We start from the raw sequence: 27,595 nt of genomic DNA on the forward strand, positions 1-27,595 counted from the left end.
CTTATTTAACTTATATGCAGAGTACATCATGAGAAATGCCGGGTTGGATGAATCAGAGGTCGGAATTAAGATTGCTGGGAGAATTATCAACAACCTCCAATATGCAGACGATACCACCCTAATGGCAGAAAGCGAAGAGGATCTCAAGAGCCTCTTGTTGAGGGTGAAAGAGGAGAGTGCAAAAGCTGGTTTGAAACTCAACATTAAAAAAACTAAGATCATGGCATCTGGCCCCATCACTTCCTGGCATATAGAAGGGGAAGAAATGGAAGCAGTGACAGATTTTACTTTCTTGGGCTCCAAGATCACGGCAGACGGTGACTGTTGCCATGAAATTAAAAGACGCTTGCTCCTTGGGAGGAAAGCTATGGCAAACCTAGACAGCATAGTAAGAAGCAGAGACATCACCTTGCTAACAAAGGTCCGTCTAATCAAAGCTATGGTTTTCCCAGTAGTAATGTATGGCTGTGAGAGCTGGACTATAAGGAAGGCTGAGCGCCGAAGAATTGATGCTTTCGAACTGTGGTGCTGGAGAAGACTCTTACGAGTCCCCTGGACTGCAAGGAGGTCCAATCAGTCCATCCTAAAGGAAATCAACCCTGAGTGCTCATTGGAAGGACAGATACTGAAGCTGAAGCTCCAATATTTTGGCCACCTAATGCGAAGAGAAAACTCTCTGGAAAAGACCCTGATGCTGGGAAAGACTGAAGGCAAAAGGAGAAGGGGACGGCAGAGGATGAGATGGCTAGATAGCATCACGGATGCAATGAATATGAACTTGAGCACGCTCCGGGAGAGAGCGCAGGACAGGAAGTCCTGGCGTGCTATGGTCCATGGGGTCACGAAGAGTCCGACACAACTGAACGACTGAACAACAACAACAACAAACAGATATTGTTGGTTGCATCAGTGTGCCAGATTCCCTCTTAGCACTGCTATCTCTAATGGATAAAGCAAGAGGCAATTTGTGAAAAAGCTCTATTTCTGTTGTTAGCAAGAGCACCTAGAAATAGTACTACACTGGAAAACAGGGGCAGGCTGCACGACGCAGGGCTGGTTCAACAATATCTGGAGAATTGTACTTTCAGAGAGACTAACCCACCATCACAGAGTTCTGAGACGGGGGGCCAAACATAACCACTTCATGGAAGTCTGGTTTCCCTTCACTGTGTTTGTCAACAAAGGGCAGTGGCTTCTAAGCCTCCGATACCTTAAACATCATTTTGGAGAGATCTAATTAAATGAGGGGTGCTCTAAGAACATTTTACTCAATTAAGAATGGGAACACAGTTTCTTTTTATATTTCTTGTTTGAATAGTTGCCCGTTATTTTATTTGTTGACTATAAGCTTGTTGTACTATACACAACAATTGGATAAAACAAAGAAAATAACAACAACAGTGAACATATCAGGGGGGAAGGACAGAGTAAAATAGTATGTTTTCAGGGCCTTCTTGAAAGCCTGCAATGACGGGGCCTGGCGGAGCCCCGATGGGAACTTATTCCAGAGGTGTGGGGCCACTGCGGAAAAGGCCCTCTCTCGTGTGGTTGCTCGCCTTGCTGTGCTCACAGGTGGGCCAGTGAAAGAGACCTCCCTTATTGATCTTAAAGTGCAGGCAGGCTGATATGGGTGAAGATGGTCCTTCAATATTGTTATTGTTTAACAACAGCAACAATAACAAAATGACACCCTCCTAATTATATATTGATGAAATTAAGGCAAATTAAGGGGGTAGGGATAACCAGGAGTGGATTTTTTTGTACAACAGGACTGTGGACTCCATTTAGTTCTGGTATGCAAAACAAATTCCTAGGCTCATTTTTTGTTTTGTTTTGTTCCTGAGTGTATGTCTTTTGAACCTGGCTCCAGTTGGTGGATTTGGGGGTTCTAGTAAAAACACAATAACGAACAAAGAAGATCCTGCAAGCCTGAAGTCTGCCCACCCTGTAGTATAAGACAGATTCTGATGCTGTGCTAATATGCACTTGAAACATCCCGCAACACAATTGACACGATTATGCTCAAGCACCATTATCTGTGTTTGTTTAAGAGTGGAATAAATCAGTTGCTTTGTGTAAACCACCCAGTTCTTTTGTGATTTGCCCAGAGAGCTTCAGCTATTGGGTGGTATAGAAATGTAATAAATAAATAAATAAATGATGTACATCGTCAAACAGCAAGTTGGTCATGAATGCAGCATCCTCCCAGCTGACCTCGGGTGATCTTTGACTGGGCTCCTCATGTATAATGCATCCCACTAGTACCGTAATAGCTTCACAAGGCGTTGCTGGTAAGGCTACTGAACAGAAAATATGTTCATGGAGAGTTACAGGACAGACCTTGCATTAGGACAAGGTTTAGCTAGACTCCCAGACTTGCCCACCCTTGCTGAACACCAATGTTCTCAAAAGCTACACCAGTGGGATTGCTTGTAGAATAAAGTAAGGCTAGGAACATATTCCAAATTTTTAGGCTTCACTGTCACATATAAAGATAAACCATATTTAAATGGATTAAGGCGATATGCACAAAGGGGATTCAAAGGGGAGCTCTACTTCCTCCCCACCGATGCTAGAGCAACTATGAACAAAATGCCTTTTAAAATGGCAACAATGGAGCATTGACAGAACTGAAGAGTTGGTGCTTAAACAAGGAACAGAAAGCATGCCAACGAGCCCAGACTGTATTTATCCAAGTGTTTTTAACCACTGCAAAGAGAGGCTGATTATGAACAAGGGATTCCAGGATTCTGTCTTTGGAGTTAGCTCTGTGCTGGGCCAGATGTTAAGACAGGTTATTAAAACTGTAAGAAAAACCTAAACTTAGACAAGGAGTGAAGGAGCAAAAAGCTGCAGATGACGTAGCAAGTAATTTAGAGTAATCAAATCAGAGGCAGGATTTCAGGGGAACCTGCTCAAGCTATATAGGAGAGGAATCTCTCTGGTACATGAAGTTCAACTTGGATTAGAGAGAGAGAGAGAGAGAGAGAGAGAGAGAGAAAATATGAATATAATTAAGGGATATTCAGCTACACCAGAGGTGGGCAACTTGTGGCTCTCCAGGTTTTTTGTTCTACAACTGCCATTATCCCACACCGCTGGCTATGTTGGCTAGGGCTGATGAGAGTTGTAGGCCATCTGGAGGGCTAAAAGTGACCCATCCCTCATCTACACTAAGGACATGTGTAGCTTCCTGGGGACCTCCAGAAGTCCAGATTTGGCCCTCGGTTCTACATCCCTGTAGCAGAATGTCTGCACCCCAGGTGGCCAGAAGATGGATTGTGGGGGAATCCCAACCATGCATGGTAGTCATATAGCCCACACCTAGGCCAACGAAACGGAAGGGGAGGACAAGAGTTTTCACTGAAGGTATGCTTAGGACTGGGGTGGGCAGAAGGTACATCTCCAGATGTTTTGGACTTCAACAACTTTCAGCCACAGACAGCAGGGGCAATGGTGAAGAATGCTAGGGGATGAAACCCAAAACATCTGGAGGTCTCCTTTCTGCCTACCCTTGGTTTAGGATTACAACATTAAAGTGACAAAGGGAAGAAGGAGAAAGGAAGGTCGGATTAACAGCCCTGCTAGTTAATCCGACCTTCAGCAAAAAATAAATTGCAGCAAAAAATAAATTAAAATAGTGCATTTTTGCTGAAATGGGTTTAATTCAATGAAGCAGGCTCTTCCCTACAAAAGTTCATACCATAATATATTAGCTTTTTTTGAGAACATAAGGAGAGCCCTGCTGGATCAGACCAAGAGTCCATCTCATCCAGCATTCTTCTGTTCACATAGTGGCCCACCACCTGCCTGTGAGAAGCCCCCAAGTAGGACATGAGTGCAATAGCCCTCTCCTGGTTGTGTGCCCCAGCAGCTGGTATACAGAGGCATATTGCCTCTGATACTGGGGGTTCCTTGCCATTTCAGATTATACAGGACTTTCCCCCTTTGAGCTACTCCTCATGAGTTATGAGGCTTATGCCTCTGAAAAAACCAATAATGTTAGTCCTGCACTTAGCCACTCACAACTAACCATTCCTTCCAGGCACGAGTTTTCCAGACCCACCATTCAAGCTATACCACAACTCAAGTACATGCGGACAAGTGGGCAAGTATATTCTGTGAACTCATCTACAAGACCGGATTGCACAAATAAGCCTTAGCTGTCTCAGCTAAAGAAAGAAACCTAAGCATAACTAAATAAACAAAGAACTAAAATAGAACGAAACCCACCATTGTACAGTATGCAGCTGTGGTTCAAGTATAAAAGGGGGAAAGAGCCATTATACTGCTATTATATCAATCAATAATCCATCCTTGTTGGAGATACTTGATAGACTGCATTGGTACATGTCTCAGAGAATGGAGAGAGTTCAGCTAAGGAGAACAGAATCATTAAAACAACAGGGCAGGGCCAGCACAGGCAATGGTCAGGGATTACAGGAGTTGAAGTCCAAAATATTTGCAACAGAGGCTGCAATCCTATGGTCCCTGGAAGAACATAAGAACTTAACAAGAGCCCTGTTGGATCAGACCAAAGGTCCATCTAGTCCAGCATTCTGTTCACACAGTAGCCAATCAGCTGCCCACAGGAAACCCACAAGCAGGACATGGGGGAGCATCCCACAGGCCCTCAGATTTACCTGATGTATTTATCTGATGACTCTCTGCAAGGGCAGAGAGAGAGATCCGCCCTCAGAGGGAGAGAGAGAGAGGGAGAGATCTGACCTCGTAAGCCTCCTTCAGGAGGATGTGTAAAGGTCCACAACCAGTGCTCCTCTGACAGAGCTCCAATGTCAGGGAAGGCAGGGAGGTGTTCCAGGAGAGCCCTCCGGTTCCTAACACGACCCTGGAAAGGGAGGGGGAACCTACTCCTGCCCCGGAGCTGGTATGGTTTATTTCCATCTCACTGGAATCAATGGGAGGGCAATTGTTAAAGAAAAAAAATCCCACAAGAGAAAAAAAAAAGAGAGGAACTGTACTCCCCCTGACCCCACACACCATCTGCCTTGCCTGGATTCTCCCTCCCAATCCCCATAAGATTGTTCTGTTAAAGAATTAGTATGGGTACTACTGGGAAAACATGATTAAACGGAGCCAACAAAAAAGATACCAGTATATCAGTATGGAGAAAGTAGGTAAGCTAGTTCTCCCCTAGCTTATGACAATGAAGAAACCCCATTCATAGCAGTGGAAAGGAGCATTCAGAAGCGATAAAGTAAAATACCTTTCTTCATATTTGTATCACTTTAGTTTAAAATTACAGTTTAAATATAACTAAGCGTGCAATTCTATGCATGGCTGGCTGAGGAATGCTGGGAATTATAAGAATTTTTTCTGTCTAAACATGCACAGGATTGCACCCTAAGCGAGTTTATAGGTAATTGCTTTCTGCCATCTAGCGTTCAAAGCAATTGTCAATCATAAAACACCCAAATTACATAAACCACCATCACCAAAAAAAGAAGAAAAAGACCTCCAACTCACAAAAAGAAATCCACTATTGAGAGCTCAAAGAAAGCTCAGAAGGGGGAAAAACAGTTTTTGCTCAAAGCCTGGAAGCTATAAGAGCAGGCGTTATCCATCCTCAGAGGATTTCTACAGTAAGAGGGCCGCTGAGGAAAGATCGCTGTTTCTAGAGCAGAAAGCCTTATTTCTGCCAGAAAGGGCATCCGATGTAATGTGTCTCTATATAAACTTTAATTTATGGGGGAGGTGTATCCCTACAGTACCTTGGACCCAGGCTAGCTAAAAAAGGCAGAACCAGGATCTTGAATTCGGCCTGGAAATCAAAGAAGTTGACAAAACATTGGGTTTAAATGATTCCTGTACCTAGCCCTTGTCAACTGCTATGCTACTGCATTCTGTATCAGTTGAAGTTTTCAGCCTGTCTTCAAGGGCAGCCCCATGTTAAACACAATCCAGAAGTCAGGTTTATTTCTTCCCCTGTAAACCCCACAACTCCATTAAACTTGGTCTATAATTTCTTTTCTTTCTTTTTTAATTTTAGAGCATTTTATTTTATATGTATTAAATCTGAAAAACAAAATACACACATGCACAAAGAAAAGATCTCACTAAAATTAGAAATATTAAAAATACACAATCCAAATTAAACTCTATTAAGACTGAAAACAAGATTAATACAGAACATAGAACCTTAATATCCAACACACTATCAAAACCTGAGTAGATCACTAAAACATTATATGTAAGGCCTATTTATGCATTTTGCACCCATTATCATAATTCATGTAGATTAATAATTTATAGCTGGATTTATAATTTTTTTAAAATTTCATATACATTTGAAATCATTCATTTTTATTTTTTTGCTGCTCATAATAATTATAAATCGTATTAACAGATTGTTGGATCCAACAACCTTAATTATGCTTAGACAGGTCCACTGAAAACAATGGGGCTTGAGTCCTGACTAACTTGTCCCATTAATTTCAGTAGGTCTACTTTAAGCATGAATTAGTCTACTTTTAAGTCCAAATTAGGGATGGGCGAACATGTGATGTTCAAGATCACAGAGGTTTTCCTAATTTCTCCTTGAAGCTCAGTTCACCTTGTTCGTATTCCTGAACAAGAGTGTCTTTTTCCCCCGTGATAGGAAAAAATGTGCATTTAAAAAAGTGCACATTTTTCCTGATCGAAAAATGTGCATTTCTCCCCATAGGTTAAAGTGTGAAAATGTGGATTTTGGAGGGAAATGCACATTTGCACACTTGTGCAATGCACATTTCCAAAGTTCAGGAAATTGCAAAAATGTCCAGAGAATTGTGTTCCAGTTTGTGTTCGCATTCAGGGTTGCAAATGGGTCATGTTCGCATGATTTGCAAACATGAACAAAACTCTCATACATCCGTAGTCTGAATCGAACTCAGACTTTTAAAATACATAAGTCATTAACACAAAGCCTCACTCACATCTCTGTCCTTCCTTAGATTAAAGCAGAGGAAATTTTATTTATTTACTACATCTCCATACCATCCAACAGCCAGAGCCCTCTGGTGGTTCACAAAATAGAACATGAAATTAACTGCTATCACGTACTCTACTAATTATACCTAGCATTCCAAAAATCCCAAAAGCATGGGTGGCCAGACTTCAGGCTTGTGGGATCTACTTTTGTTTTTTATAAGAACACGCGATCCAACAACCAGTTGCTGTTTATTCGGTCAATCGCTTCCGACTCTTCGTGACTTCATGGACCAGCCCACACCAGAGCTTCCTGTTGGCCGTTGCCACCCCCAGCTCTCCCAAGGTCGAGTCCGTCACCTCCAGAATAGCATCCATCCATCTTGCCCTTGGTCGGCCCCTCTTCCTTTTGCCTTCCACTTTCCCTAGCATCAGCATCTTCTCCAGGGTATCCTGTCTTCTCATGATGTGGCCAAAGTACTTCAGTTTCACCTTTAATATCATTCCCTCAAGCGAGCAGTCTGGCTTTATTTCCTGGAGTACGGACTGGTTTGATCTTCTTGCAGTCCAAGGCACTCTCAGAATTTTCCTCCAACACCACAGTTCAAAACCATCTAACTTCCTTCGCTCAGCCTTCCTTATGGTCTAGCTCTCGCAGCCATAGGTTACAATGGGGAATACCACTGCTTGAACTATGCGGACCTTTGTTGTCAGTGTGATGTCTCTGCTCTTCACTATTTTATCAAGATTGGTCATTGCTGTCCTCCCAAGAAGTAAACGTCTTCTGATTTCCTGGCTGCAGTCAGTGTCTGCAGCAATCTTTGCGCCTAGAAAGACAAAGTCTGTCACTGCCTCCATGTTTTCTCCCTCTATTTGCCAGTTATCAATCAAGCTGGTTGCCATAATCTTGTGTTTTTTTAGGTTTAGCTGCAACCCAGCTTTTGCACTTTCTTCTTTCACCTTCGTCATGAGGTTCCTCAGCTCCTCCTCGCTTTCAGCCATCAAAGTGGCATCATCTGCATATCTGAGATTGTTAATGTTTCTTCCAGCGATTTTAACTCCAGCCTTGGCTTCATCAAGCCCAGCACGTCACATGATGTGATCTGCGTACAGGTTGAATAGGTTGGATGAGAGTATACAACCCTGCCGTACTCCTTTCCCAGTCTTAAACCAGTCCGTTGTTCCGTGGTCTGTTCTTACCGTTGCTACTTGGTCGTTATACAGATTCCTCAGGAGGCAGACAAGATGACTTGGTATCCCCATCCCACCAAGAACTTGCCACAATTTGTGATGATCCACAGTCAAAGGCTTTAGAATAGTCAATAAAACAGAAATAGATGTTTTTCTGAAACTCCCTGGCTTTCTCCATTATCCAGCGGATATTGGCAATTTGGTCTCTAGTTCCTCTGCCTTTTCTAAACCCAGCTTGTACATCTGGCAATTCTCATTCCATGAATTGCTGGAGTCTACCTTGCACGATCTTGAGCATTACCTTACTGGTGTGTGAAATAAGTGCCACTGTTTGATAGTTTGAACATTCTTTGGTGCTTCCCTTTTTTGGTATGGGGATATAAGTTGATCTTTTCCAATCTGTTGGCCATTCTTGTGTTTTCCAAATTTGCTGGCATATGGCATGCATCACCTTGACAGCATCATCTTGCAAGATTTTAAACAGTTCAGCTGGGATACCGTCGTATCCTGCTGCCTTGTTATTAGCAATGCTTCTTAAGGCCCATTCAACCTCACTCTTCAGGATGTCTGGCTCTAGCTCACTGACCACACCGTCAAATCTATCCCCGATATTACTATCCTTCCTATACAGATCTTCCGTATATTCTTGCCACCTTTTCTTGATTGCTTCTGCTTCTGTTAGGTCCTTGCCATCTTTGTTTTTGATCATACCCATTTTTGCCTGGAATTTACCTCCAATGTTTCTAATTTTCTGGAAGAGGTCTCTTGTCCTTCCTATTCTATTATCTTCTTCCGCTTCTGCGCATTGCTTGTTTAAAAATAATTCCTTATCTCTTCTGGCTAACCTCTGGAATTTTGCATTTAATTGGGCATATCTCCCCCTTTCACTGTTGCCTTTACGTAGATTTACGTAGACTACGGCGAAAATAAGGGCAACACAAATAGCGTTGCCCTTATTTTCGCCGTAGTCTACGTAAATCTTTACGTAGACTACCCGTGCCCAAATAAGGAATGCAAATGGCGGCGCCCATGGGCGCCGCCATTTGCGTACATGCTTCCCCCCCCCCCAAAGTCAGCCGTGATAGGCTACGTAAAGATTTACGTAGCCTATCATGGCTGACTTTGAAAATCTAGCCGTGATAGGCTACGTAAATCGTTACGTAGCCTATCACTTTTTTTTTTTTTTTACAATTTACTTTTTTATTTCGCGGCCGGGGAGACAGGGAGCTCCCCCCCCGGCCAGCATTTCGGCGGGGAGGGATGGGGCGCCTCCCCCTCTGCCAAGAATTTCGGGGGGAGAAACGGAGCACCTCTCCCCCCCACCGAAAACAGCTACGGGACCAGGTAAGGGACTTTCGTCCATCCTTAGGTTTTTGGAAGAGAGTGTTTGTTATGCACAGTGAGTTGTCTTGGCAAAATTCTATCAGCCTATGTCCTGCTTCATTTTGTTCGCCCAGACCATGCTTACATTTCAGGTTCCTATGGTGTGTTGATCTTTAGAACATCAGATTCGTCGTTCACCACCAGCACCATCAGCCGCTAGCCGTCCTTTCGGTTTTGAGCTAGCTGCGTCATCACATCTGAGGGTAGTTGAACTTATCCTCTGTTCCTCCCCAGTAGCATTTTGACCATCTTCTGACCTGGGAGTCCCATCTTCCAATGGTATACCAACATATCTCTGGTTGTACTGATCCATTTAGTTTTCATGGCAAGAATACTGGGGTGGGTTGCCGTTTCCTTCCCCAGGGATCGTATTTAGTCTGACCTCTCTGCCATGACCTTCCCGTCTTGGGTGTCCCTTCACGGTTTAGCTCATGGCATCATTGAGGTGCTCACACTCCAGCACCACAACAACGTAATGATCTCCTTTGCTGGAGCCAACAACCAGAGCCAGGTACAAAAGATCCACAGTCCATCTCAAGAGTGTGATCATGCAGACACCATGACTTAAACATCAAGTCCACTTTCTCACCCCGCCCCCCACTGCCCCGGCAACCTGTGTTTTGTAACATTTTGCCTGATAAAGAGATATGGAGATCTTGAAAGCTTCCTCATTTTTTGTGATATTTGGGTTGGCCTAACAAAGCTATTATACTGATATGGACTTTGGAATGTTGTCTTATGGCCAATAAGGCCACCTTTCCTTTTTGTGTGGCTTAAAATTAAAGAATACTGAGCCCAGCCAATTGTCCTGAGTAGCAGAACAGAACAGAGATCACAGTACTTCCACAAAAAGTCCACGCTTAGTTACCCCAGGCTTTCCTCGTGTCAGCAGTATAACTGAGGCTGGGAGGTGTCATTTTGTTGCTGCTCTTGGGCAGTATCCAATGGTAACTGTCTGCAAGTGGGGCCCACCGCTGCTTCCATTCCACAAATGGCCAGCCCTGCCAAGTCCATCATGCAAGCGGGGCCTGCAACTTGCACAACGGAGATTTACCACTTCCAGGGGCAAGCCCTGAAACAAGTGGAACATTGGAACCCACTTGCGCAACAGAATTGGTGGGGCGGCTGCTTATGGACAGTCACGATTGGATACTGCCCACTGTTAAGTAACTGGAAGTAAGAAATCCTTGCTGATTTACTGAAAATCACCCAGAAAAAGACCAAGCTTCCAGAGTGTGGATAACTGTTGCTGGGCTATCTGTGTCCAGATAGGGTCGCAGTCGGTATATCAACCTAAGCTAACCCTTCTCTACTGCTAGAGCACACAACTTTTTTTTTTAAAGGAACAGTTTATCTCAGTCTTCCCCAACCTGGTGCCCTCCCAACCCCCAGCCAGCCAACACATCTGGAGGGTACCAGGTTGGTGCCAAGGCCACCGTTACCCACCACACCACCCATTACACATGGACATGACGTAACGCTACTGATGCTGGAATGGAGAGAGGGGCTCATTTGTTGTCTGGCAAAACCCCAAGGCTCCATAGCAGTCCTTTATCCATTTATAGTGGTGGTACCCAGAACTGTACAGACCTGATCAGAGCCAAGTCAAATCAGCATGAGTTCTCGAAAGTTAAACCTGAAGCTTCTGCTAATGCAACCCATTAGCCTTTTATGCAACTGTACCTCATCGCTGACTCATGTTCCATTATCATCAGCCCTAATTGCTTCAGACTCCGTTCTTCTTACCACTCCTACTGCCTTGGCCAGCTACACTGATTTTGCATTTTGTTTATTATAATTCATTGCACTTCTCTGCAGCTCCCTTCTGCAGTTTACCAAGATTACTTTTGAATTCTGACACCATGCAGAAGCATGCGTTTGCAATTTCTCAGAGCTCTGGGGAGAAAACACACTTCTTTCCTTTATTGCAGTCTTCCCCAACCTGGCGCCCTCCAGATGATGGGATTGGACTACATATGCCATCATCTCCCCAAGCCAGCTATGCTGGGGGAAAGTGGGGGGGGGAACCCCCAAAATTGGGGAAGGACCAAATTAAAAAAAAAAAAAACCCAGAAAAAAAATTTTCCCTAATTTTTCTCCCCCCCCACTTTTTGTCTGTTTTTTTTTTTTTGCCCAGGCCTTCACATCTCTAGGCCAACCAGATGCTTATGGGAATCCCACAAAGAGGTCATGAGGGCAAAAGCACCCTCCCCCTCATAGTCCCAGCAACTTGTCTAATGCAGGAACCAGTCTCCTTGTTGCCACCTCTCTGCACAGAATCACGTGCTCTATCAAATACTAAAAAGCCTAATTGTAAAATGTTTTATCTCTACTGAGTTCCCTTTCTCCATTAAATAAGTAAGATTGTGACACCATCAAATGTTTCCCTCCCAAATCCACAAGAAACATAGATCAGAAGCAACCTGATCCAGAAGTCACTGGCCGTTTCAGATTGGACTAGAGGCATGGCCACGTGCTGCTGTTGTTGTTCAGTCGTTCAGTCGTGTCCGACTTCGTGACCCCATGGACCATAGCACGCCAGGACTTCCTTTCCTGCGCTCTCTCCCGGAGCGTGCTCAAGTTCATATTCATTGCATCCGTGATGCTATCTAGCCATCTCATCCTCTGCCGTCCCCTTCTCCTTTTGCCTTCAGTCTTTCCCAGCATCAGGGTCTTTTCCAGAGAGTTTTCTCTTCGCATTAGGTGGCCAAAATATTTCAGCTTCAGCTTCAGTATCTGTCCTTCCAATGAGCACTCAGGGTTGATTTCCTTTAGGATGGACTGATTTGACCTCCTTGCATTCCAGGGGACTCGTAAGAGTCTTCTCCAGCACCACAGTTCGAAAGCATCAATTCTTCGGCGCTCAGCCTTCCTTATAGTCCAGCTCTCACAGCCATACATTACTACTGGGAAAACCATAGCTTTGATTAGACGGACCTTGGTCGGCAAGGTGATGTCTCTGCTTCTTACTATACTGTCTAGGTTTGCCATAGCTTTCCTCCCAAGGAGCAAGCGTCTTTTAATTTCATGGCTACAGTCACCGTCTGCCGTGATCTTGGAGCCCAAGAAAGTAAAATCTGTCACTGCTTCCATTTCTTCCCCTTCTATATGCCAGGAAGTGATGGGGCCAGATGCCATGATCTTAGTTTTTTTAATGTTGAGTTTCAAACCAGCTTTTGCACTCTCCTCTTTCACCCTCAACAAGAGGCTCTTGAGATCCTCTTCGCTTTCTGCCATTAGGGTGGTATCGTCTGCATATCGGAGGTTGTTGATAATTCTCCCAGCAATCTTAATTCCGACCTGTGATTCATCCAACCCGGCATTTCTCATGATGTACTCTGCATATAAGTTAAATAAGCAGGGTGACAATATGCAGCCTTGTCGTACTCCTTTCCCAATTTTGAACCAATCGGTTGTTCCATGTCTGGTTCTTACTGTTGCTTCTTGACCCTCGTACAGGTTTCTCAGGAGACAGGTAAGGTGGTCTGGTACTCCCATCACTTTAAGAATTTGCCACAGTTTGTTGTGATCCACACAATCAAAGGCTTTAGCGTAGTCAATGAAGCAGAAATAGACGTTTTTCTGGAATTCTCTTGCTTTCTCCATGATGCAGCGAATGTTGGCGATTTGATCTCTAGTTCCTCTGCCTCTTCGAAACCCAGCTTGTACTTCCGGTAGTTCTCGGTTCGCATACTGCTGAAGCCTAGCTTGTAGGATTTTGAGCATCACCTTGCTGGCATGTGAAATGAGCGCAATTGTGCGGTAGTTTGAACACTCTTTGGCGCTGCCCTTCTTTGGAATTGGAATGTAAACTGACCTTTTCCAGTCTTGTCGCCACTGTTGAGTGTTCCAGATTTGTTGGCATATTGAATGCAGCACTTTAACAGCATCATCTTTTAGGATTTTAAATAGCTCGGCTGGAATACTGTCATCTCTGCTAGCTTTGTTGTTACTAATGCTTCCTAAGGCCCACTTGACTTCACTCTCTAGGATGTCCGGCTCAAGTTCAGTGACCGCACTATCATGGCTATCAGGGACATTCAAATCTTTCCTGTATAGTTCTTCTGTGTATTCTTGCCACCTCTTCTTAATCTCATCTGCTTCTGTTAGGTCCCTGCCTTCTTTGTCCTTTATCATGCCCGTCTTTGCACAAAACGTTCCCTTGAGATCTCCAATTTTCTTGAAGAGATCTCTAGTCTTTCCCATTCTGTTGTTTTCCTCGATTTCTTTGCATTGTTCATTTAAGAAGGCCTTCTTGTCTCTCCTTGCTATTCTCTGGAACTCTGCATTCAGTTGGATATATCTTCCCCTTTCTCCCTTGCTTTTCGCTTCCCTTCTTTCCTCAGCTACTTGTAAAGCCTCATCAGACAGCCACTTGGCTTTCTTGCATTTCTTTTTCTTTGGGATGGATTTCGTTGCTGCCTCCTGAACAATGTGACGGACCTCCGTCCATAGTTCCTCAGGCACTCTGTCTATCAGGTCTAATCCCTGAAATCTATTCCTCACCTCCACTGTATATTCATGAGGGATATGATTTCGGTCATACCTGAACGGTTTAGTGGTTTTCCCGACGTTCTTCAATTTAAGCCAAAATTTTGCAAGAAGCAGCTCATGATCTGAGCCACAGTCAGCTCCAGGTCTTGTTTTTACTGACTGTATGGAGCTTCTCCATCTTTGGCTGCAAAGGACATAATCAATCTGATTTCGATATTGACCATCTGGTGACGTCCATGCGTAGAGTCGCCTCTTGTGCTGTTGGAAAAGAGTGTTTGCTATGATCAGCATGTTCTCTTGGCAAAACTCTATTAGCTTTTGTCCTGCTTCATTTTGTACACCAAGGCCATGCCTGCCTGTTATCCCGGTGATTTCTTGACTTCCTACTTTAGCATTCCAATCCCCTATGATGAAGAGGACATCTTTTTTTGGTGTTAGTTCTAGAAGGTGTTGTAGGTCTTCATAGAACCCATCAACCTCAGCTTCTTCGGCCTCAGTGGTTGGGGCATAGACTTGAATTACTGTGATGTTGAATGGTTTGCCTTGGATTCGTACTGAGATCATTCTATCATTTTTAAGATTGTACCCCAGTACTGCTTTTCCCACCCTTTTGTTGACTATGAGTGCTACTCCATTTCTTCTAAGGGATTCTTGCCCACAATAGTAGATACGATGGTCACCTGAATTAAATTCGCCCATGCCTGTCCATTTTAGTTCGCTGATTCCCAAGATGTCGATGTTCAATCTTGCCATCTCATGTTTGACCACCTCCAGCTTACCTTGATTCATTGATCTGACATTCCAGGTTCCTAAACAATATTGTTCTTTACAGCATCGGATTTTCTTTTCACCACCAGACACATCCACAGCTGAGTGTCCTTTCGGCTTTGGCCCAGCCGCTTCACTCTTTCTGGCGCTACTTGGAAATACCCTCTGCTCTTCCCCAGTAGCATATTGGACACCTTCCGACCTGAGGGGCTCATCTTCCGGCGTCATATCTTTTAGCCTTGTGATACGTTCCATGGGGTTTTCTTGGCAAGAATACTGGAGTGGGTTGCCATTTCCTTCTCCAGTGGACCACATTTTGTCAGAACTCTCTGCCATGACCTGTCCGTCTTGGGTGGCCCTGCACGGCATAGCTTATGGCTTCACTGAGTTACGCAAGCCCCTTCGCCACAACAAGGCAGTGATCCATGAAGGGGACGTGCTGCTGTATTAAGGAGCAATTCAATGCACTGCATCATCAAGTTTTGGGGAAGAGCGTAGCAATGAAAAGGCAGAGCTGGAGGAAAAGATGAAGTGCTCGCAGGTCACAGAACAGCAATATATCCCCACTTCAGTGCAAGACAAAGCTACAGCAAGCCTTCCTTGCTTGGCAATGTTGCTGTATTTCAGGGACAGCAAAGGTGTAGCCCTCCAGATGTTGCTGGAATACATCTACCATCATCCCTCACCACTGGCTATGCTGGCTAGGACTAATGGGAGTTGTAGTCCAACAACATCTATAGGGCCACACGTTCCCCACCATTGCTGTACTTCCAGGTGGACTTTCAAAAGGGTGGGGGAGGACCTAATGATTTCCTCATAATACAAAAAAGCCTGCCTTTCGAAGCTCATGTGTGTATGAGCTCTTAGCATCAGAAATAAATGAGCAGCTACTTTTATCTTCAGATGCTTTTATCCAGTTATGATGAATGCAGTCCTTAAATAAACAATTTCCTTAAGTTATCCTCTTTAAGCATCCTACTATGCTCAGTCATAGTAGCTAAAGGGTCGTCGTCCCCCATCACATTTAAAAAAGTAGATAATGGTCTTGAAACATCTGCCAAAGAGAATCTTGGAGGGGCAGATCAGGTGGGAGGAATCTGGACCGCTACTATTTGGGGACCGAAGACTTGATGGTTTCGAACTGTGGTGCTGGAGAAGACTCTTACGAGTCCACTGGACTGCAAGGAGGTCAAATCAGTCCATCCTAAAGGAAATCAACCCTGAGTGCTCATTGGAAGGACAGATCCTGAAGCTGAAGCTCAAATATTTTGGCCACCTAATGCGAAGCGAAAACTCACTGGAAAAGACCCTGATGCTGGGAAAGACTGAAGGCAAAAGGAGAAGGGGACGGCAGAGGATGAGATGGCTAGATAGCATCACCGATGCCATGAATATGAACTTGAGCACGCTCCGGGAAAGAGCGGAGGACAGGAAGGCCTGGCGTGCTATGGTTCATGGGGTCATGAAGAGTTGGACACAACTTAACACTGAACAACAACAACAATAACAACAACAAAGGTGCAGGGGGAAGGAACACCAACTCTAATCCTTTAACTTAAAAATGTCACAACTTTAAAAGCTTGGGTTGGTTTTTGGTCCCCCTTCCCAAATTTCTTAAAAGCCCAATTTTCCTGCTGCTGTTATCAAGAAAAGCTTTGGGAAAAACAGGAGTAAAATTGTATGCAAAAGGATCTGTTCACAAGCTCTAGTTCTGCTAACAAAAACAAATTCCTGGGCTGAGTATTTGCTTAGAGGCACTTTGTCCCACAATTTTATGTCCGCCTTCTTGAGTCACTATTTTGCACCTGGCTCCAGTTGATGAACTTCAGGGTAAGAGGGAAAACAAAGTAGATCCTATAAGACTGCTCGGCCCGGATCAGGGCCGAGCAGTCTTATAGGATCTACTTTGTGTGACACCTCACAATTCTGTAGCCTGCAGGTCCGAGTGACAATTATCCAAGCAAGGAAACTTTGCTACTTGGTTAAACAAGATAATTTTTAATGATACTGTACCGCAGGGATGGTCCACTTGTGGTCCTCCAGATGTTTCAGCCTACAACTCCCATCAGCCCTAGCCAGCAGAGCCAAGGGTGAGGGAATGATGGGAGTTGTAAGCCAAAACATCTGCCCCTGCTGTACAGCATAGCACTTGGTGGAGCCGTGTTCCAAATTAAGGTACCTGACAACATTCTACAGCAACATAGGGTGTTCGCAGACTACTTGCCCTAACTTAAAAACAAGAACTAATGTAATGTTTGCCTCATTTAAAACAATGGCTGAGATTTACAGTGAGTATAGGAGGTGAAATGGCAAAGCACAGAACTAGTAATGTTGGGGGAAAAGCACTTCTGCAAACTGGGAGCAGAGCAGCACAGAGGCCTATGACAGAGTCACAATTCCCTAAGGCTAGTTTCCATGACATTGCTAGGCCTGGATAGAATATATGGATGTGTTTAGTTTGCCTAATCATGATCCAATCGTATACCTGCTGCAATTGTATCCCTGCTGGGCAGCTGGTTGGCCACTGTGTGAACAGAATGCTGGACCCTTGGTCTGATCCAGCAGGACTCCTACGTTCTTGTGGAAGTAAGCCCCATTAAACTCAGTGGGATTTATTTCTGAGTAGAAATGCATAGGATTGCACTGTAGGCCGCTTTTCTGTTTACTAGAATACTAATAGTGACTCAGAAAAAAATATTTTGTATACAGTTGTCCGCTTATCACAGAAAGAAACACAGGGCTCAATGTGTGATCAGCTACTTCCATACTAGTTCTCCTGATACTTCCATTTTTAGGAGGGAAGGTGGGAATGTCTAGGACAGGGGTGGGGAAACTGGGCCTCCCGATGTGGCTGGACTACAACTCCTATCATGCCTGGCCACTTGCCATGCTGGAGAGACACAGGTTCCCCACCCCTTGTCTAGGACTTTCTTCCCTAGTTTGTTTTTCTGCAGCTTGAAAAATATTTTCCTTGTTGTTATAAGCCACCATCTGTAAATACTCTCACTGTACAAAGCACAGTGATTCTGATCTCAGTCTTATTCCATCCTTCCAAAGCTTCTCCTAGAATCATAGAGCTGGAAAGGACCTGAAGGGTCATCTAGTCTGAGTGCCTGTCAATGCAGGAAATCTGCTGTTATAGGATCCCTGATAGGTAGCTGTTATAGGATCCCTGATAGGTAGCTGTTATAGGATCCCTGATAGGTAGCCCTCCAGCCTCTGCTTAAAAACCTCCAACAAAGGAGAGTCCATCACTTTCTGAGGCAGTCTGTTCCACTGTTGAACAACACCATCAGGACGTTCTTCCTAATTACACATTTGACCTCGATTCCTGAAGTGAAAGTGCAGGTGGTACAACCTCTAACCAAATTTGAACTACTGACAGAAATTAATCCCAACTCAAAAGGTTGGGATTTCTCACAAATATACAAAATGCTGGAGGCATTTATACAAAATATCAATGGAAGACACTAATGGGGTAAGGCGGGTATGGGAAAAAGATCTAACTGCCACTGTTGAAGATGGTTGGTGGAATTCATTGTGGGCCCTATCCCCATACAAATTGATTTCATCTAAGCTGAGGGAAAATGCAGTTCAAATAATATAAGGTGGCATCTCACATCAGTAAAAATCAGCTGTATTTACAAGGGAGAAACCCCCAATACTAGAGAAGCTGGGCTCTGAAAGGGACCTTTAAACACTTATGTGGTGGGATTGCGAAGTCATAAAGAGATTCTGGCTAGAGGTATTTCATTTGGCAAGAAAAATTACAGATCAGGACATATGCAAAACAGTGAAACTGGGACTACTGTCCCTCTCTGTGGGAGATAACAACCAACTACTGTGCAAGGATTTACTGACACTGTTCTGCACTGCGGCAAGAATGGAAATTGTGTCAGTCTGGAAATCTATAAGCAGGTGTCAATTGAAAGCTGGGAAAGGAGACTTTGGGATATTGCCTTACTAGAAAAACTAACCAAAGAGCTAAGGGCCATGCACAATAATGCAATTGACAATGACTTTTATACATGTTGGCAACCCTAAATTTCTTTAGCCAACCAGAGCAGCAGGGGCTTGGAACTCCAAAATGACATGTAACCATCTGGAAAGACCTATTCAATACCCCCTAGGTAAATCTAGATCGTAGACCCTCAAGATAAAGTCTAGCCATACAGTTTTATATATCTGTATCACTATATGCAGGCCATTGTCAATAGTTATTTCATGCTTGGTGTCAGTTGTGTTTTCATGTTGTATTGTTTGTTGATGAAATAATAATAGAAGAAGCTTTAGTCAAAATTCCCTTTCTTGTAATCTGAACCTACTGATTTGGGTAGGTTATGGAGCAACTAAAGGCAAATTTGTTCCATCATCTATGTGACAGACTTTCAAATATTTGAAAATGACTATACTGAGAGCCTTTACAGTTGCAAAGTGACTTAAGGCGCAATCCTATGCATGTTCAGACAGAAAAAGTCCTACAACTCCCAACTCCCATCTGGGGGGGCCATAGGATACTTCGCATTTCCGGATCCGAGGTTGGAGACGCTGCTCCATCCTCGGAGGCGGGAATCCGTGCTCCCCTCCCGCTTGCAGCCTGCATGGAGAAAACCACGCAAGTTGCCTCTCCAAGGTCACAAGTATGACCGTGGAGAGGGGGCGTTCTGGTGGGCGGGAAGGGGAGACTAGACAGGTTGGGAGGTGCACTATCCCGAGGGCTCTCCAGCCTCCTTCACACCTCTCCAACAGGCCCAAGCGTCTAGCTATAATACAGAACGAGTGGCAGGAATAACGATCACCTCTGCTGCTGCTCCTGCTCTACACTGGATGCTCATAATCCTCCAAGTTCGGAGACTTACGAGCATCAGCAACGGAATTCATAAGACTGCGCCCTTATACTTTAAGCTTGGTAGGAAAAACACCCACCTCCTATCACTCAATGGACTGAAGATCTTTGTGCTCTTGTTACGTTTGAGCATATCTCCTACAACCATCAAAGTTGTATGGATGCTTATTGAGATATATGGACTGCTTATATTAATGTATATGTATGAAATGTTAATCCTTTTTCTCCCCCTCCTTGTGTTTTCTTTTTTCTTTTCCTTTTCCCTAAGGGTAATGATTACAGTATATTGATATGTTTCATGATATGAATTGTTCCCCTTTCTTTGGGCTTTGGTTGTTGTCATCGTTGTGTTGCAAGCAAAAAGATTTTTAAAAGAAAAAGAAAAAAGAAAGAAAATGGCTATCATATCACCTCTTAATTGTCTGGTCTCCAGTCTAAACAAACCCAGCTCCTTCTATCTTTCCTCACAGGGCTTGGTCTCCTGTTCTAGATGCAATTACTGTAGGTCATTTCCCACAATCTGCCAGTACGGAAGATTCCACTTCAACTGTTTGAGCTACATTCTGGAGTTGAGATCCAGCCAGTGTAAAGTACTAGAGTGCAATCCTATACATGTCTGCTCAGAAGTAAGCCCCACTGAGTTTAATGGGACTTACTCCCAAGACAGTGTGTACAGAATTGCAGCTTAAGGGCGCAATCCTATGCATGTTTAGACAGAGAAAAGGCCTACAACTCCCAGCATTTTTAGCATGCAACATGCAATGATATTTAGAAATGACAATGTCTTCACAATGCATAATAGTTTATAAAGTCTATTGCGACTTCCTGAATATTAAACCTAAGGCTTTAAGTGTCCCAAGTACCCGTACATGAAGTAGGTTCTATTGAAATCAACTGAACTTATTTCTAAGTAAATACTTATAGGATCAGGGTATATGTTTGCAGTCAGCGTCTCTTTTCCTACCAAAAATTCTGAAGATGCCACAAGTGCAACATAGACTACACATGAGATCTAAATTATGTAGCCTACCTCTTGGGTTACTAAGGGTGCAATCCTATGCATGTTTAGACAGAGAAAAGGCCTACAGCTCCCAGCATGCCCCAGCCAGCCATGCTGGGAGTTGTAGGCCTTTTCTCTGTCTAAACATGCATAAGATTGTGCTTTAAATTTCTCACACCAATGCCAGTAAGGTCTGAATGTGTTTAACTGTGGCTGGATTATCTTCCATTATTGTGACATTCTCCTGGTGCTGTCCAAAGGCACAGTAATCTAGTCCTTAGAGAGACCACCTGTTTCTGGAAGCAAACTATTCTCTTTCATTCCTTTTGGCAGGCTGACTCAAATGTTGACGAACAGCATTTTAAATAGCCCCCTTGAAGAAAATGAGATTACTACATACACACAAAAGGCAGAAAATTTGCAGAGTGAGTCTTCTCTTTTTTGTTCACTGAAATGTGGATCAGCTCCAAAGTGAGTGAACCGCTAACTGTGAAAAAGTCAAATACGGATCAACGTAATGGAACTTTTTACACCAGCCTTCCCCAACGTAGCTCCCTCCATCCTGGCTCCCATCCCGATGGGAGTTGTGATCAAACACATCTGGAGGGCGCCAGGTTGGAGAAGGCTGGTTTACACCACGTGCCATGACTTCATAATAAAGATATAACAGTTGTTCACGTTTCATCCCATTTTTGGACCCAATCTTATTTCCCAATTAATTTCCCCATCTTAGAAGACATTTTCCCCATGTAATTTCAACAGATGGCACTTCATTACTTCTTAAAACTGTTATAAAACATTCACAATACGTCGTTTCAGCAGCAACCCCACAGAGACTTACAGCACAATCCTATACATGTGTACTCAAATGTAAGCCCTATGTAAATGAGTCGGAGGGAGCAATCCTATGGGGATAGAAGGTCGCCTTTGAACTCAGCGGCATGCGCCTATCCAATGCAGGGTGGGAAGAGCACAGGGGGGACTTCGGCTGTCTAGTCGCGGGACTTTGTAGCGTTGGGGGGAGGGGAGGCCAGACGATGCACAGGAAGTGTGGTACTGGCACTTCTGAACTCCCTGCCCCCAGGAATGCCCCCTTTTGCCCCACTCATCTGAGCATGGAGCCCAGGGACGATCCGCACCACCTACGAGGCGGCAGGGGAGGGGTGGGGAGGTGGTTTTGCAGGAACCAACCTTGGAGCGTCAGCTCCAACGTCGGTTCCCAGAAACTGAACAATCCTATGGCTGTCTAGCCACTGTCTAGTGGACATAGGATTGCGCCCTGAGGTTGCACTCTTAGCCTGCAATCCTATACCCAGTTTCTTGGGAGTAAGGCCACTCAGGTCAAGGGGGCTTACCTCTGAATATATACATATAGGATTGCATGATTAAGCATGCTTAAACCCCTTGAAATCTATGGGTTTATGTGCAGCCATTATCACTAGATGCATCTTCATATTTTTTTAGCAAAAATGGTGGAAATGGAAAACTTTTCTGCCCATAATTTAATATTGACTCTAAGTGTCATTATGAACTATCTGAGTAAATATATCCAGTCACTGTTAAGAAATGGGAAAGTCCCCAATCCATAGGCCATTAAATACACACCTGCACCTAAAGCAAAGCAAAATGAGGAATTAACTTGGGGGCCAGGGTCTTGGCATCATCAGTGCAGAATGTTATACACCGTTGTTGAGCACATTGGGGTTGAGAAGTCTAAAATGTTTTGGTAAAAGTTATTTACACCCTTCCATAGGGCAGCTTACTGGAGGGAATGTGCTTTGCTTTTCACCAACTTCTAATTTTTAGAAAGGAAAAAAAATCAAAACCAAAGGAATTAGCAAATGTAAAATAAGTGACCAGCCTCCATGTAAGTTTACTCAGTTCTTTGTTCTTCAGTGCTTCATTATTATTATTATTATTATTTGTAAAACCCTTCTGAAAATGTCTGAAAGTTCCTCTGAGGCAGTCCTCTGGATGTGCTGACGTACAACTCCCATCATCCCCAACTAAGTATGCCCAGTGGCACTGTTTGCTGGGATACTGGGCGTTGTAATACAACACATCTGGAAAGTGCCAGGTTGTGCAAGGCCGCTCTAAGGGCTCAGCATTGTGTTGCAATAAAAGTAAATGAGGACTGAAATGTAGTATTATGATTAGGAAAAGAAAATATATCAGTGCGAAATGAGTTCCACCACTGCAGAAATACTACTTTTTCTGGGTAATAAAAATGTTACTAAAATAATAATAATAACAACCAAAAGGTTTAAAATATAGGGCTCCGTTTGAACAGATAACCCACCATGCCATAAGTATATCCTTTACATTTATTCTTTCTCTCCTCCATACACACTCAACAAGCAAGTGGTCCCCCTGACTTACTAATAGCCAAGTCACTCCCTTGTTGCAGCAAGACAACACCCAAATCTAGTATCTGCAGCACGAGGCAGACCTCACTTCCCCGCCCCCAGCACGCAAACTTAAGCGGCCGAATACATCTCAGCAGCTCTTGGGGAGCAGAAACTCCAGGGTCGCGTGGATTCGAAGGGAAGCACCCAGGCCGCGCGCCCATTCCCACGAACAAGCGCGGCTTATTCCGCCGTTGCTGGCCATGCGTGTGCGCGCGGCCCAGCTCGCTTACCCAGTCTCCCAAAAGGCAGCCTGTTTCTCTCCCCCAACATGAGGTTAAATCTGGGGTTGTCTCTTTTCAGCCTCTTCCATTGTCCGGTGGAAAGGAGGAGTTTGGAGACTTCAGCATAGATGCTGCTGTTTTCATCTCGGACCACAAACGTGTACATTTTTTTAAAAAAAATATATAGTATATATTTAAAGAAGAAGAAACCAGCCAGATCAAAGAACGAGCCTAAAATCGCTAATTAGCAAAGTGTGGAGCCCTTCCGCGCACGCCGGTTTCTCTTAGCAGGCTGCAGAAATCTTTTTTTAAAGCCGGCATCACAGGACATCTCTTTTCCCCCCAGGCTCAGTAACAGTTGTAAGCCGCTCCAGGGATAGCGAGAAAGCTGCGCCCTCGGGCCATGGAAATAGGCAACGCTCGCTCGGCCCGATCCCCGAGTCCCCTCGCCACGCCGGGCAGGGAAGGCGATTTAGGGAGGCGCGCGCGTGTCCTTAAAACAGAGCTTGATCAGCACCGTCCATTCCCGGTCCGGGCCCCGAAGCACTTCCTGCAGGCTAGAATGCTTCCTACATGATGATGAAGAAGACGATGATGGTGACGGAGGCGGCGGCATACAGAACTGAGGATCAGAAGGCGGCGGAGGCGGCAGGGCAGCTCCCGAATCTCTCCCGCTTCCTTTGCGCGGCCATCACCGCACCTGCCGACGATGCCCACAAGCCCAAACTTTCGCCGCCCTTCCCTGCAGGCAGGCAGGCGGGCGGGCGGGCAAGGCGGGCAGGCGCACGCTTATTTTATGCGCGGCCGGAGGAGAGGGAGGGAAGAACGGAGGCGCCGCTTCTTCCCCGCTGACTCCTCCCTCCCCACCATGATCCGGTATTGTTGAGCGCATGGGGCGCGGGGCGGATCAAAAAGGGGGCCGGGCCCCAGCGACAGGCTTCTCGGCGTAAGGGGCGGGACAGCGCCGCCGCGCCACGCCCGGTCACCCAAATCCCATCCTTCCGTCAGAAGTCTGGCACGCGCTCGAGCTGGAGTGGGCGTGCATTCATTTGTCTCGCCCTCCCGCGGTACCTTTGCAAAGCCCCTTAGGACGCAATCCTATGCGTGTATAGACGGAGGGCGGGAAGTCCTGCAACTCCCAGCATTACCCAGCCAGCAAAGCTGGCTGGGGAATGCTGGGAGTTGCAGGACTTCCCGCCCTCCGTCTGTACATGCATAGGATTGCACTCTTAAATAAACAAAAAAACGACCGCACCAACTCTTATTTTGCATCTAATAACGAGGATCAGCAATTTTGGTCAGCTGTTTCTCCCTCTCCCCCCCCCCCCCCAATTCAACAAGGGAAAAGGAGCACAGAACAACAGCGGTCCAAAATAAATTTTGCAGCGACCTGATACAGAGCCAGATAATAGGATATGGGCTCTTCCTCGTTTTGTTGCAGTGCAGCATACTGGTGAAAATGAGAAAAAGCCCACCTTATGACTTCCATCAGTGGCTGGCTAGATGTTACGTTGTTGCCTTAATTTAGAGAAAAAGAAGAAGGGGGTGAAGGGGACATGCATGACAGAGAGGTATATAAAATTATGCCTGGTGTAGAGAAAGTGAATAGGGAGAAGTCCCGTCCCCCCCATCTTTCTCATAATAGTGAACTGCTCGGAGATCACTGGCTATTATAGAAATCTAATAAACAAACAAACTAGAGGCCGGGATCATTTCATGAAGCTGGTGGGAAATTCTGGACAGACAAAAGAAATCCTTCACACAGCGCATCATTAAACTATGGAATGTTATACCACAAGATGGCCACCAACTTGGAAGACTTTAAAGGGAGATTAGCCAAAGTCATGGAGGACAAGGCTATCAATGGCTACTAGTCATGAGGTTTCTATACTACCTCCAGTATCTGAGGCAGTATACCTGTGAACGCAAGTTGCTGGGGAACACAAGTGGGAGGGTGCTGTCGCCCTCATGTCCTGCTTGTGGGCTTCCCATAGGCATCTGGTTGGCCAGTGTGAGACACAGGATACTGGACTAGATAGGCCTTTGGTTTGATCCAGCTAGAGGTGCAGCTTGAGCTCGACCTCCAGGCCAAAATCCAGGGCACTGCAGCCCAGGGGAGTGCGGACTGACCACCCAGAGAGCAGCAGGTGATGGGAGCATCAAGGCAGCAGAAGGAAACCCCATTTTATTCCTGCAGTCAAGATGGTGCTATGAGTTACATGAGTTTAAAATGCAAACCTGAATATTCTCAGAGTAATTTTTTTTAATGGGCTGGCAGTTTCGTTTTGTCTAATATAACAGGAATTTAGAAGCAGTTTTTAAAAATAGAAAAGCAGTTGGAGTGTGTGTGTGTGTGTGTATGTGTATGTGGAGGGAGAAATGTTAGTTGTGTGCTTCACAACTAAAATAATACACATGGCTATTGGAAGAGACCACCACCACCATAAGACCATTAAGTCCAAGGTCTAAAATTAAAGCTAAAAGCAGCATTGAGCGCCATTTTTTCGTAGAAAGGTGGGGTACAAATCAAATTAATTAATACAATTACCCAGCTGCACCACTGGATCTAAGCACTGCTGATGCACCACACCCATCGAAGCATCACAAATACATTATTTCTCCTGCCAAGTCACAGATATACACAGCACATTTTGACACATCAGGCCACAGTGCAGCAACTCCAGGATTATTGCTCGTCATTCTCTGTTTTGTTGGGGAAAACTGCATTTCTGGCAGTAAACATACAGGCTAACTAAACCAAGAACAATTGGCAGATCCATATTTCAGCTGTGGAAGTTTCTACCACGGTCATGGTTTCTTTAGCTTTATTTTTGGAAGCAATGGAATGTTTTCACCCTTTCAGTTCTTAACAACACAGGTGACCATTTGCCAGCTAGCACCAGGGTAGCCATGGTTAGGCACCTGCTGAGGGCCCACACCCAGCAGGGGCCCACTGGAGTTGCTCCTCTTTTTCACCATTGCAAACCTGCTCGTTCACCTGCCTCTCACTCTGGCTGAGGCAACGGTGAGGAGGAGCAGGAGATGTCAAGCAAGTAAGTGGTAGCAGTGACGAGGAAGAGGTCGAGGCGCAAGGCAGGCTCACTGAGGGAGGGGATCTTTGAGGGTGTCTTGTCCAAATGCCCTCAGAAACCTGGAGCCACCACTAGCTAGCATCATTTTCACTGATGTCCAGTCTCTAATAGGCTGACGGCCTGTTGCCATGAGAGACATCGTATCTGCCGAGGGCTCCCGTTACTTGTAAACAAGCCAATATAAATGATGTATAAAAGCTGCCATCTCTGTTACATGAATGAAAAGTGCATGTTCAGAAACCCACAGAAGACCCTTAGCAGCAAAGTAAGTTCCCATTCTTATTTTCTGTCACGTATATGTGTCCCTTGGGGGTGGTGTGTGTATCTGAATGATCCTCAGAAAGGAGGGTTTGCCCTGTCATTTTTACCATTTATTCTGAAAAAGGAATTTTGTGCTGGTATTGTGCGTACGGGTTTTTTTTCTTGAGCGTACTGGAACTTCATGATATTTATATTTAAATGTTTTAGATGCAGACGGTAACTTAGGAATATGTGAGATGACCACAGGAAAGAATTGTCTGTCATGTATATTAAATGCCCCATTTTAAAATCATTGCAACTCTTTTCATCCAGCGTAACAGAGAACGCACCGTCAAAGAGGTTCCTTTCTCAGATGGGTCACTATCAAAACTGTTTCCTGTTTTATGGGTTGCGGACAGCTCTTTTAGGGTTCTGACTGGTTCTGACTGAAAGCTGGAGAGGATGCATTGCCCCACTGACATTGGAGCCACCAGCCTCCACTGCACAAGAGGGTGTTATCAGCACCCATGGGGTAGCTTGAGGTTTGTAGAAGTACAAAAAATCGGCAGGGGGGAACCCTAAAGAGGGGAAAAAACCCAAACAGCCCAATGAGGACTGAGCGTGCTCAGTCAGTGGCAGTGGAATGCTGACTGATTATTGGGGGAGGTCAGTGAAATGGAGCAATGCCAGCTCCAGGTTTCTGAGGGCCCTTCGGGCAAGACATCCTCAATGGCCCCCTCCCTTAGCGAGTCTACCTTCTCACTGCCATTGCCAGTTACTATTGGTCCTCATTCTCTTTCTCATCATTGCTACCTCTTCATTACTACATTTATGTCCTACCTTTTTTCCTTTAGCAAGGAAGCCGAGGCGGCTTACATAGTCCTCCAGCTCTTGATGTTATCCTCACGACCCTGTGAAGCAGGTTATGCTGAGAGCCAGTGATTGGCCCAAAGTCACCCAGTGAGATTCATGGCCAAGCGGGGACCAGAACTCGGATCTCCCGAGTCCCAGTTCAACACTCTAAC

At 44.9% G+C, this 27,595-nt stretch overlaps 1 protein-coding gene across 1 annotated transcript in view; it reads right to left on the reverse strand.

Moving 5' to 3' along the window:
• Positions 1-24,191, reverse strand: part of TTL (tubulin tyrosine ligase) — a 46,997-nt gene extending 22,806 nt beyond the window's left edge. The window contains exon 1 of the mRNA XM_084829080.1: positions 23,248-24,191. Coding sequence (XP_084685206.1) covers positions 23,248-23,404 — 157 coding nt within the window. The 5' untranslated portion in view covers positions 23,405-24,191. The remainder of the gene's footprint in view (positions 1-23,247) is intronic.
• Between the last annotated feature and the right edge of the window lie 3,404 nt (positions 24,192-27,595).

The sequence above is a fragment of the Heloderma suspectum genome, chromosome 1 (assembly GCF_057233095.1).
Source record: "Heloderma suspectum isolate Gila_16-S chromosome 1, 16-S_ref, whole genome shotgun sequence".
Lineage (NCBI taxonomy): Eukaryota > Metazoa > Chordata > Lepidosauria > Squamata > Helodermatidae > Heloderma > Heloderma suspectum.